The sequence below is a fragment of the Ruditapes philippinarum genome, unplaced genomic scaffold (genome assembly GCF_026571515.1).
Source record: "Ruditapes philippinarum isolate M1 unplaced genomic scaffold, ASM2657151v2 ctg12765_1_1_1_1, whole genome shotgun sequence".
Lineage (NCBI taxonomy): Eukaryota > Metazoa > Mollusca > Bivalvia > Venerida > Veneridae > Ruditapes > Ruditapes philippinarum.
The window spans coordinates 12,501-25,204 of NW_026855853.1; the positions used below are offsets into that span (position 1 = coordinate 12,501).

The 12,704-nt window shown below is 34.7% G+C and overlaps 1 protein-coding gene across 1 annotated transcript in view; it reads left to right on the forward strand.

Moving 5' to 3' along the window:
* LOC132744601 (dnaJ homolog subfamily C member 13-like) overlaps positions 1–12,420 on the forward strand; it is a gene marked incomplete at both ends in the record, with an annotated part of 23,965 nt that extends 11,545 nt beyond the window's left edge. The window contains 13 exon segments of the mRNA XM_060733361.1: positions 18–146; positions 551–695; positions 3,141–3,213; positions 3,910–4,069; positions 4,481–4,543; positions 5,106–5,312; positions 5,756–5,958; positions 6,543–6,627; positions 7,237–7,437; positions 8,210–8,364; positions 11,026–11,227; positions 11,869–11,984; positions 12,342–12,420. Of these exon segments, the coding sequence (XP_060589344.1) occupies positions 18–146; positions 551–695; positions 3,141–3,213; positions 3,910–4,069; positions 4,481–4,543; positions 5,106–5,312; positions 5,756–5,958; positions 6,543–6,627; positions 7,237–7,437; positions 8,210–8,364; positions 11,026–11,227; positions 11,869–11,984; positions 12,342–12,420 (1,818 nt within the window).
* Positions 12,421–12,704: the final 284 nt, after the last annotated feature.

Below are 12,704 nucleotides of genomic sequence, written 5' to 3' on the forward strand. Positions count from 1 at the left end.
TACATTATTTATTACAGCATAAAGAACAATTGCCAATTACACTGAGGAAAAGAAGGCAGAGGATAAAGAGTGAGGCAAACTGGCCGTTATTCTACTACCACTTTAATATTGACCATTCTAAACCCAATCTCATCTGGAACTACAAGGTTTGTTTATAATCTAAAATACAGTCAAACTTGTATTGAGAGACTAGGCATGAGAAACAACAAAACTGGTCGCTTAATGTAGAAGTATATTTGACATATGTTTTAGTAAGAATATGTAAAGACTTCTGTTGTGAATTAGGCCTACATGACAAAATCGTTAATGTTGCTCCCCTGGGTTCGAATCGGTCCGGGGATTTTGAATTATTTCATGTGAAGAAGCTAACACGATAACTAACAGAAAGTAATGGTTTTTGTAAGGGAAGCAGTAGAGAATAATAACATAACATTGAATGTTAATCAAAGTATGTTGTTAGTCATTTATTTCAGACTAAGACAAAGTTTAGAGAAACAAGAGAAGTTTAAAGCTTTCAGTATATAAGTGTGCTTTAAATGATTTATTTCAGACAAGAGAAGAATTGAGGGAAGCATTGGAGAATGAGATGAGGGCATTTAACGTAGACAAGGAGCTAGGCTCAAACTGTATTATAGGCTGGAATCACCAGGAATTTGAAGTGCAATATCACTGTTTATCTGATGAAATCAAAATAGGTATTCTATTTGATCACATATAAACATGTATTTTAATGTTTATTTTATGTTCTTTTTGATCTCATATATCGTCTGCTTGCTTGGGTCAATTCGGAGAGCATTGGATTTGTAATCCATGGTCCCGCAGGCGTAATTTTCCACGATAATTGATTTCGACCATTGTGTTTAATTATATTTGAACTGAATCTTAGTTTAAAAAACTTAATACTACATGTACTTACATTCATTGTTATACCCCCGCACAACAAAGTTGTAAGGGGGGTATACTGGAATCAGCTTGTCCGTCCGGCTGTCCGGCCGTCCGTCGGTTTTTTCTTGTCCGCCCAATAACTTAAGATTCCTTTGACCCACAGTCTTCATATTTGGCATGCAGGTTAGTCATGATGAGTAGATGACCCCTATTGATTTTGAGGTCACCAGGTCAAAGGTCAAGGTCACAGGGGCCTTGACTTCAAAAAGCTTGTCCGCCCAATAACTTAAGATTCCTTTGACCAACAGTCTTCATATTTGGCATGCAGGTTAGTCATGACGTGTAGATGACCCCTATTGATTTTGAGGTCACCAGGTCAAAGGTCAAGGTCATAGAGGCCTTTATTACAAAAAGCTTGTCCGCCCAATAACTTAAGATTCCTTTGACCCACAGTCTTCATATTTGGCATGCAGGTTAGTCATGTTGAGTAGATGACCCCTATTGATTTTGAGGTCACCAAGTCAAAGGTCAAGGTCACAGGGGCCTTGACTTCAAAAAGCTTGTTCGCCCAATAACTTAAGATCCTTTTGACCCACAGTCTTCATATTTGGCTTGGAGGTTAGTCATGTTTAGTAAATGACTTCTATTGATTTTAGGTCATCAAGTCAAAGGTAAAGGTCACAGGGGCCTTGACTGAAAAAAAAACTTGTCCGCCCAATAACTTAAGATTCCTTTGACCCACAGTCTTTATAGTTAGCATGGAGGTAGTCATGATTAGAAGATGACCCATATTGATTTTGAAGTCACCAGGTCAAAGGTAAAGTTCACAGGGGCCTTGACTTCAAAAAGCTTGTCCGCCCAATAACTTAAGATTCCTTTGACCCACAGTCTTCATATTTGGCATGCAGGTTAGTCATGTCGAGTAGATGACCCCTATTGATTTTGAGGTCACCAGATCAAAGGTCAAGGTTACAGGGGCCTTGACTTCAAAAAGCTTGTCCGCCCAATAACTTAAGATTCCTTTGACCCACAGTCTTCATATTTGGCATGCAGGTTAGTCATGACAAGTAGATGACCCCTTTTGATTTTGAGGTCACCAGGTCAAAGGTTAAGGTCCCTGTGTCACAGGGACCTTGACTTCAAAAAGCTTGTCTGCCCTATAACTTAAGATTCCTTTGACCCACAGTCTTCATATTTGGCATGGAGGTTATTCATGAAAAGTAGATAACCCCTATTGATATTGAGGTCACCAGGTCAAAGGTCAAGGTCACAGGGGCCTTGACTTCAAAAAGCTTGTCCGCCCAATTACTTTAGATTCCTTTGACCCACAGTCTTCATATTTGGCTTGGAGGTTAGTCATGGTGAGTAGATGACCCCTATTGATTTTGAGGTCACCAGGTCAAAGGTTAAGGTCACAGGGACCTTGACTTCAAAAAGCTTGTCTGCCCTATAACTTAAGATTCCTTTGACCCACAGTCTTCATATTTGGCATGGAGGTTATTCATGACGAGTACATGACTCCTATTGATTTTGAGGTCACCAGGTCAAAGGTCAAGGTCACATGGGGCCTTGACTTCAAAAAGCTTGTCCGCCCAATAACTTAAGATTCCTTTGACTCAAAGGTCAAGGTCACAGAGACTTTGACTTTAAAAAGTTTGTCAGCCCAATAAATTAAGAAACCTTTGACACACAGTCTTCATATTTGGCATGGAGGTTAGTCATGATTAGTAGATGACCCCTATTGATTTTTTTGGACACTGGGTCAAAGGTCAAGGTCTCAGGGGCCTTGACTATAAAAAGCTTGTCTGTCCTATTACTTAAGATTCCTTTGACCCACAGTCTTCATATTTGACATGGAGGTTAGTCATGATTACCCCTTTTGATTTTGAGGGTACTGGGTCAAAGGTCAACAAAAAAAATTTCCCTCAATTGCTTAAGAATGCCTGTCCACAGGGTATTGATTTTGACATTTTCACATTTGAAGTATGTAGAATACATAACTTAGAATGCACTGGCTCAGATTTGGCAGGGACATAGTCCTTGAGCTCTAAATGGCCACTGTTGATTCTGACAAAGTGGTATGCGGGGTATTCACGCCATGACAGTGGCAGTTCTAGTTACATCTGCATTTTGAATAAAATTATTAAATTTACTCTATTTAACTGATTTTCTTTTCTTTTACCCAGAAAAAAAAACAGTCATGTATTTATGTTTGCATGATTTTGAGAAAAAAAATTTCTTTAATCATTTATTAGGTGATTATTACTTACGTCTGCTGTTAGAAGAAGATGACAACGAGTCAGAGGAAGTTAGTGCAATAAAACGATCGTAAGTATACATGTATATTGCTCAAAGTTTGAGACAGATCCTTTTTAATTTGTCTGTTTAGAAGGAAAAGTGGATCTATTATGATGGCTGCATTGTTGTTTTCTTGGTGCAAAATCTTTAATGTAGCCCATCATTCAAACATTTTAAAAGTTATCAACATGAAACTTAGAATACTTGCTTATCATAATAAGGTGCAGTAGTTAACAAAGGGGCATAATTTTGAAAGCAGAAACTTAGATAACTTGCTTATCATAATAAGGTGCAGTAGTTAACAAAGGGGCATAATTTTGAAAGCAATATATTAAGTGTTTTGCCCCTTTTTAATTGAGAAATTTTGGCAAAATTGATAATTGCCCTCAACAGATGAGTGTTAACATTGCAGGGGTGCTCTTATTGAAAGAGAGGTCTGATATATTTCATGCACTTTTAAACTTTTTACAATGTGTGATAAAAAAATGTATTATCTATGTCATCTGTATATTACAAGACAAACTTTAATCTTTTATGCTGTCAAACTAAGCTCTACTTTGTCAATTTTAGCTTATTTGAATTTTTTAGAATTAAGAGTGATGTGTATTAAGCAATATACGTGATGCCTAACAAGACTGTTCTTAGAATTTTGAAAAAGAAATTATTCCTCAAATACCATGTTTGTATATTTCCTGACAGAAATATGTCTTGTTTCTTTTTTACCAGATATGAGTTTTTCAATGATCTGTACCACCGATTTTTATTGACCCCAAAGATCAACATGAAGTGTATGTGTCTACAAGCTATGACGATTGTATATGGAAGGTGTCACGATGAAATTGGTGCTTTTAATGATACTAGATATATAGTAGGCATGTTAGAAAGGGTAAGTATCATACGATATTGTTATTTCTTGATTTTTTTTTAAATATTTAAAAGATCACCTCTAAACATGAAAATGCTGGGAAAAAATGATTGTTCCAAAAAATGAATGCCATTAAAAATAATTGGGATCTTGAATCAGAGTTAGTTCCTGTTTCATATTAAATTCAGTGAGAATGTTGCAAGCTTTATAACATGTTTTGGACAAGTTTAATGTACGTCTGCAAACAACAAAAAAAAGAGTAAAATTTTAATAGAATATAAAATAAAACCAAGGACTGAAAATACATGTAGTAGAGCAATCTCTGTAAGCACTTGATTAAAATGGAAAGATTTGTTTGGCATATACATTGTTAAGATCATAAGATGACTGCGAACAGTTGACTATCAGTTTAAATTTTTGTTATTTTTTCAGTGTACAGATAGATTGGAAAGAGATCGACTTGTGATGTTTCTAAATAAACTCATCCTTCATCCTGTAAGTAATTTATTACTAACATTTAGGTTCTTCCTCTACCAGTAAAGCTGGATAGTTGCCATATGACCTCTACTGTGTTGGTGCAACTTTAAACCCAACCAAAAAATAAAAGAAAAATATTACTAACATGAAAGTGCATAACATTGTGGTGAAATTACTTTTCCTATGATAGAAAATAAAAGGTCGAGGTAGATGAGCAAGTAATTTATATTCCACTGACTTCAAATCTCTTGCAATGTAATGCTGCTTAAATGATGTTGGATTATTGGCCTGATTTGTGAAACTTTTCTAGTACAACCGTGGCAACTTTACAGTTATACTGCAGAAGGAAGTTTCTTTTCTTATCTCAACACAGCTTGAAAGCAGTATTTCTGTAATTGAAAGAAAAGTTATAAGGTAGAATTCATAAAACAATTGTCTCATTGTGCTACTTACATCAAATTCAACAATTTATATCAGATAAAATAAATACAGAGTTGTCCCCTTCACTATCTGGTTATCAGTAAATTAATGTCTTCACTGTTCTTACTTCAGAACTTAAACTTACTTCATGTATTTACAGAGAAATGTCAAAGAAATCATGGATGCCAATGGAATCAAAACTTTAGTTGACCTTTTGACCCTAGCTCATTTACATATCACCAGGGCAACGGTTCCGCTACAGACCAATGTGATAGAAGCAGGGGCAGATATGAAACGAGAAAGTGAGAAGGAATGGTACTACGGAAATAGGGACAAAGAACGCCTCGGACCCTACAGTTATGATGAGGTTTATTTGATAACGACCTTTGACATTTTGCTTGAACTATAGCCCATGAATATATGTTGTTAAATTTAGCAGATTTAAGATCAGTCCAGGCAGGCCTGGCTCTGTACTTTTATGAAGTGGAGTTATTATTGCTTGATTATAATCAGAATTTTTGAAGGGACTCTAAACCTTAAAGACTTTGAATTTAAACAGTATCATACTCTTATGGTCTACAACTGACATTTTGACTGTCTGAATCCATGTGCTGTTACTATTATTACATCCCATGGATTCTGTGCAATAACATTGGATAATTGTTATTGAGTGTTTATAAATAACATTATTCAGCATTTAAATTAATCTTGTATTGAGGTTATTTCTCACTATTTTCAATAAGCTTTTTAGAAAATTGTGGAATAATAAATGCATTTATATAAAAGTCTTGATTTTGACATCGTTTCCAGCTGAAAAGGTTTTATGATGAAGGAACTGTTCATGCCAAAACTCGCTGCTGGGCTCAAGGAATGGACGGATGGCGCCCCCTACAATCTGTTCCTCAGTTAAAGTGGACCTTGTTAGCCACCGGTCAGGCGGTTATGAACGAAAGTGACTTAGGCTGTCTCATACTTAATATGTTCATTAAAATGTGTGAATACTATCCCAGTAGGTAAGTCTGTTATAAATTTAAAAAGAAAATTTTTAGAAAAAAATGTTTGTTTTAAATGAATATACCTTATATTGATAGTTTAAAATGAATTAATCTTTAATATGTTGATAGTATTTAGTATCATAGTTGACAAAAAACAAGGAAAGAATGATATATAGATGTTGTTGGCAAGTGTTAGATACATAATGTTTTTACCAATATTTGCAATTTTTGAATGCTTTATTGAAGACCAATCCACTTTAACATATTTATTTTAGCTTAATCATAAAGTGAAATTCTGGCAAGTTCAATTAATCACTTTCAAGTCTGCTTTTTGCAACTGACCACATGTACTGGTGTCATTTGCGGAATCCTTGTTGTGACCTGAGTAGGATTCAGACCCACTATCCTTGGGTTAAGAGGAAAACACCAAGGTCACTTGTGCACAACCCTTCCTATATCTTGTATGAGACTTATTCTTTTACACAGTAAAATGAAATATTTTGAGATTTTGTCTGTTTGGCTTTTATCTATACAATTGGAGAAATATAAATACCTATGAGTTTAAAAGATGATAGGGAGTGCAAATATATATTTTTTAACAGAGACGTAGATGGTGCTATAGTAAGACCACTTCCAAGAATAAAAAGAAACCTCTCTGATGCCATGTGTCTTCCGCATATTGTACAGGTATTTGTAGTTCCATTATACAGTCAAACTGTGTTAAAGAGCACATCTGAATAAAGATCACCCAGCCAATAATCGCTACTCTTTGCCAACCCTTCATTGATTGAAAGAAAAGGGTAACCCCCAAATAAAGACCACATGTCTATAAAGGTCAATTGTTCATTGGATGACCTTTGATCACAGGTTTGACTGTAGTATAAATTGTATTTCTATTGCATAAATTCCATGTGCTGTTTGATACTATATGACCATAATATAGAAAAGAAAAACATAGGTGGTTTTGTAAGTTTTCATTTTTCATTTAAAAAATGCTAGTAAGTTTTAAGGCATACATCTTTGTATAGTTTTCTTGTTATCAAATTTACTGACAACTTGTGGAAATCTTGCACATTAAGTGTCTTAATATTACTTATCGTAAATACTAATTTATATTAATTATTAAGCATACCAAAGGATTCAACTAAACAACATAAGCGTGTCAAAAACTCACATGATTAATAAGGAATGAAAAGATTTACAGTTTTATTAATTAAACAGTTTTAATCATAAAACCTATGTCTTTTCACAAATTTTGTGGTTGTTATTATTTTCTGCATCACTAATATTTTACAGTTGTTGCTGACATTTGATCCCATTCTGGTAGAAAAAGTTGCATATTTATTACATGAAATCATGGCTGACAATCCAAATGTGTCTCGGCTATACTTGAATGGAGTGTTCTTCTTCATTATGATGTATACAGGCTCTAATGTGCTGCCCATTGCAAGATTCCTCAAGTATACACATGTGAAACAAGCCTTCAGGTCAGATGAGGTAAGACCACTGGCATTATTCCTTAATCTGCTGAATTTTTCCCTCTTTCAATTTTGGACCTGTTTACGAGAACAAAGGAAACTGGGAGAAAATACAGGAATTTGAAAAAGTCTGCATCTGTCTGTAAAAATGTCTTGAAATTTTTTTGGGGGATAATGAGATGAAAATTAAATGTTAGTCAGCCAACAGTATTAAACCTTGTGAGACAGAATGGATGTGTATGCTGCAAAGGTCAAGCACATTCTTGGTTAATATGGGTTTCTTGAACATCTTTAATAAGGTTTATTGTATGTTAATTTGTATAAGCCACCAATTTCTGTCACAGATAATTTTAAAAAAGAGTTTGATAAGTTAATGGGAACTTGGTAGGTGCATTTTGATCTTTCTCATGAATGTTAGACATATTTGGTTGTTTAAACAGAATTTATTTTAGTTAGATTGTATTTGAAGCTAAAAGCACTTGCCCATGACTGGATTTAAACCAACAAAACAGCATTGCCCAGAATACTAGTCTAAGTCATTAACCAATCAACCATGCTGCAACTCTCAGACATATATGTTTATTAAATTTAAGCTTTTGTATTGATAAACTTTATAATGTTTGTGTGTGGAAATTGAAACATTTTATTGTAAAGTATGATTCAGAGTACATGTATTTATAAAAAAAAATGTCAATAGTGACATTAAATGTTAACAAAGAAATGCAAAAAAAGCTGACAAACTATTTCATATTTATGAAAAGACACAAAGATATAAATTATTTATATTACAGAATCAGACCTCGGACCTGATGTCTCGGAGTGTACTAGGTCACATATTACCAGAGGCCATGGTGTGTTACCTGGAGAACTACTCTCCTGAAAAATTTGCTCAGATTTTCCTCGGAGAGTTTGACACTCCAGAGGCAATATGGAATGCAGAAATGAGGCAAGATTATAATTATACCCCCAAAAACGAAGTTTGGGGGGGTATATAGGAGTCACTCGGTGGTCGGTCGGTCGGTCGGTCCAGACGTCCGTTGCATTTTCCTTGTCCGGAGCATAACTTGAAAACTAATAGTTGGAATTCAATATAACTACATACAATGGTCAAGCACATTGAGAGGAAGTGCAGTGCACAAGAACCATAACTCTATCTTGACTAATTACAGAGTTATTGCCCTTTGTTACTTTTCCTTGTCCGGGGCATAACTTGAAAACTACTGGTTGGAATTCAAAACAACTTCATACAATTGTCAAACACAATAAGGGGAAGTGCAGTGCACAAGAACCATAACTCTATCTAAAGTAATGACAGAGTTATTGCCCTTTGTTGCTTTTCCATTGCTTTTTTTTTGTCCGTTGCATTTTCCTTGTCCGGAGCATAACTTGAAGACTAATTGTTGGAATTCAATATAACTACATACAATGGTCAAGCACATTGAGAGGAAGTGCAGTGCGTAAGAAACATAACTCTATCTTGACTAATTATAGAGTTTATTGCCCTTTGTTACTTTTCCTTGTCCGTGGCATAACTTGAAAACTACTGGTTGGAATTCAAAACAACTTCATACAATTGTCAAACACAATAAGGGGAAGTGCAGTGTGCACAAAGAACCATAACTCATATCCAAAGTAATTACAGAGTTATTGCCCTTTGTGTTGCTTTTCCATTGCCTTCTTTTTTTGTCCGGACCATAACTTGAAGACTAATGGTTGGAATTCAATATAACTACATACAATGGTCAAGCACATTGAGAGGAAAGTGCAGTGCATAAGAACCATAACTCTTTCTAAAGTAATTACAGAGTTATTGCCCTTTATTACTTTTCCATTGCTTTCTTTTTGTCCGGACCATAACTTCAAGACTAATTGTTGGAATTCATTATAACTTCATACAATGGTCCAGCACATTGAGAGGAAGTGCAGTGCACAAGAAACCATAACTCCATCTTGATTTATTACAGAGTTACTGCCCTTTGTTTCTTTTCCTTGTCCATGAGCATAACTTTAAAACTACTGAGTTGGAATTCAAAACAACTTCCATACATGGTCCAAGCACAATAAAGGAAGTTGCAGTGCACAAGAACCATAACTCCATCTTGACTAATTAAACAGAGTTATTTGCCCTTTGTTTCTTTTCCATTGCTTTCATTTTGTCCGGACCATAACTTGAAGACTTATTGTTGGAATTCATATATAACTTCATACAATGGTCAAGCACATTGAGAGGAAGTTGCTGTGCATATGAACCATAACTCCATCTTGACTTATTAAACAGAGTTAACTGCCCTTTTGTTACTTTCCTTGTCCACAGCATGACTTGAAAACTACTGGTTGGAATTCAAAACAACTTCATACAATGGTCAAGCACAATAAGGGGAAGCTGCAGTGCACAAGAACCATTAACTCCATCTTGACTAATTACAGAGTTATTGCCCTTTTGTTACTTTTTCCTTGTCCAGAGCATTACTAGAAAACTACTGTTTGGAATTCAGTACAACTTCATACAGTTGTCAAGGACATTAAAAGGAAGTGCAGTGCACAAGAGCCATAACTCCATTTTGACAAAATACAGAGTTACTGCCCTTTGATACTTTTCCTTTTCCGGAGCATAACTTAAAACGTACTGGTGGAATTCAAAACAACTTCATACAATGGTCAAGCACAATAAAGAGGAAGTGCAGTGCACAAGAACTATAACTCTATCTTCAGTATTTATAGACTTATTGCCCTTTGTTCTTTTTTCTTTGTCTTTTCTGGACTTATTACAGAGTTAATTCAATTTAAACTTCATCAATGGCCAACCACATTCAAAGGAAATGCAACATATATGAACAACAATTATCTTTAATTGCCCACAACCATAACTCTATGTTTCAATTCTTTTACAAGGTATTCTGTTACTAGTAACATCCTCATTTCCGAAGCAGACTTGTGGGGGTATTAATCACATTTAGTGATAGTTCTAGTTTATCTACCTATTTTAATCCTCAATGTTTCTTTATATTTAAATAAGGAAAAAGAAAAATAAAAATCTTTCAGGGTAATATGCAGGTTGCGCTATAGCTCAGTTGGTTAGACAACTGACTGTCACTCCTGAGTTGATCCTGGGTAACACCCTTGGGATTTTTCAGAGACACTGGTACACAGGTGTACTGGTTAGAAATCCAAGTGGTCCTTGCATGTATCAGTGCTATACACTGAGCATGTAAAAGAACCAAGGGGTCTATTCAATAAGAGCTAGGGACTTTTTCCTAGATTCCCTTATATCTCTGAAGTCTAGTGTCATGTCTACACACCCACCTGGGGTTTGACCATTTCTTTCTGATGTCTTGCACTTTTCAAACTAAAAAATCTGTTTGAAATACTGCACAAAACCGCATTCAAAGCTCTATTTCAAAAGACAACTTAAAGAAAAAATTGATTATTTCATATAATTTATTTACTACAGTATAATCTAAATTACACTCCTTGAAATATATTCTTTGTACATTTTACCTTTATAATGTTGTAAGTTTTATTTTACATGGTATATAATTCAATACTTTTTGCCACAGATTTCTTGATTTTTTTTGTACTAAATTAGAACATTTTAACATTTTTGCAGGCGATTAATGATAGAGAAGATTGCCTCACATCTGGTAGATTTTAGTCCTCGGTTGATGAGTAACACACGAGCTCTGTACCAGTACTGTCCTATACCTGTGATAAACTATCCACAACTAGAGAATGAGCTATTCTGTAATATATATTATCTAAAGCATCTCTGTGATACAACAAAATTCCCCGACTGGCCCATCAAAGATCCGGTAAGTGATGCTACTGCTTTAATTTATTTGACTACAGTGCAATATTAGTAAAGTGTCCCTCTGTAGAGCAATAACTTCTTTACAAAAACAATATCAATTCTTTCCAAAGTAGGACTTTGCTCTGGAGTCTCTCTTTAACTCTGTAAAATTCTTGTCTCGTAAAGGGTGTTGCTATGTGGAGATATTTAGTACAGTTTAATCTCTGCAGAGTTATGGAGGCAGGTATTTTCGCTGTTGCAAAAAAGGAATTGCTCTTGGGAGGTTGAATTGATTGGTTTCTGCCTTACAAAGGGCAATCTTGCTTTGGTAATAATGTATATTTAATTCGGTAATAATGTATATTTAATTGATTGAGTGTAATTGAATTGGTCAGTATCCAACTATGTCATTTATTTGTTTGAATTTTGTTAATGACTACATTATTCAGGCTTTTGTACTACCAAGCACTGAGAATAATCAAATGTGCTTACCAACTGACAGATCTTGTTTTACTGCCATTCATTTTCTTCAAGAAAAATAGATAATCACCAACCTAGTTTAACTGAAATACTGACAAGCATTTAGCAATAAACTCAAGCATTGAAGCATATATCACTAAAATAAAACAACTAAATCACCAATATCATTGTTCGATATTACAGGTTAAATTGTTGAAAGATATTTTAGAAGCTTGGAAGAAGGAAGTGGAGAAAAAGCCATCTTCAATGTCTTTAGAAGAAGCCTATCAGGTGCTCAATCTAAAAACAGGTGAAGGAGGGTATGTATATACTGTTGTCTTGTTTCCTTTGTTTTGACTACTTTTTAGCTTGACTATTTGAAAGATAGGGAGAGCTTTCGTACTCACCCTGGCATTGCCATTATGCTTTGCATACAAGTTGTTATTTCCAAAACTCTTGAAAGGAATGGATTGGAACTTCACACACTTATTTGAAAGCCTTATAATAGGTCACTATTCAAGGCCCATAACTCTGACATAGATTTTGAGCTTACAAAATTCTACATTATTCATGCTCTTGTTTTACTATCAAGTGGGCATGCTGTCTTACTGACAGCTCTTGTTATTTGTTTAAATAATGTGTTTAACTTTGAAGCAAGCAACATGTATATATTTCAGACATGAGGAGAGTAAGGTTAGGAAGGCGTATTTCCGGCTGGCCCAGAAATACCATCCTGATAAAAATCCAGAAGGCAGAGTGAGTACATATTATATGAAATAATATAAATATATAAATATGTTTTCTGGATATTTGAAAGTCAATGCAGTTTTATTAAAAAAAGAGGTTCACTTTATCTGCTTTACTTGTTAGGGCATGTTGTTTGGTGAAATTTAGAACCAAATATGTGTTGTTTTGAATCTCTTGTAATGTATGATAGCTATAACGATCAGTTTTAAAATTGTGAAAAGTTCTGTTAGCCATGGAAAAAAACCAGAGTAAAAAAAAATAAAATAACACAAAAATAAAACCAAAAAAAAATT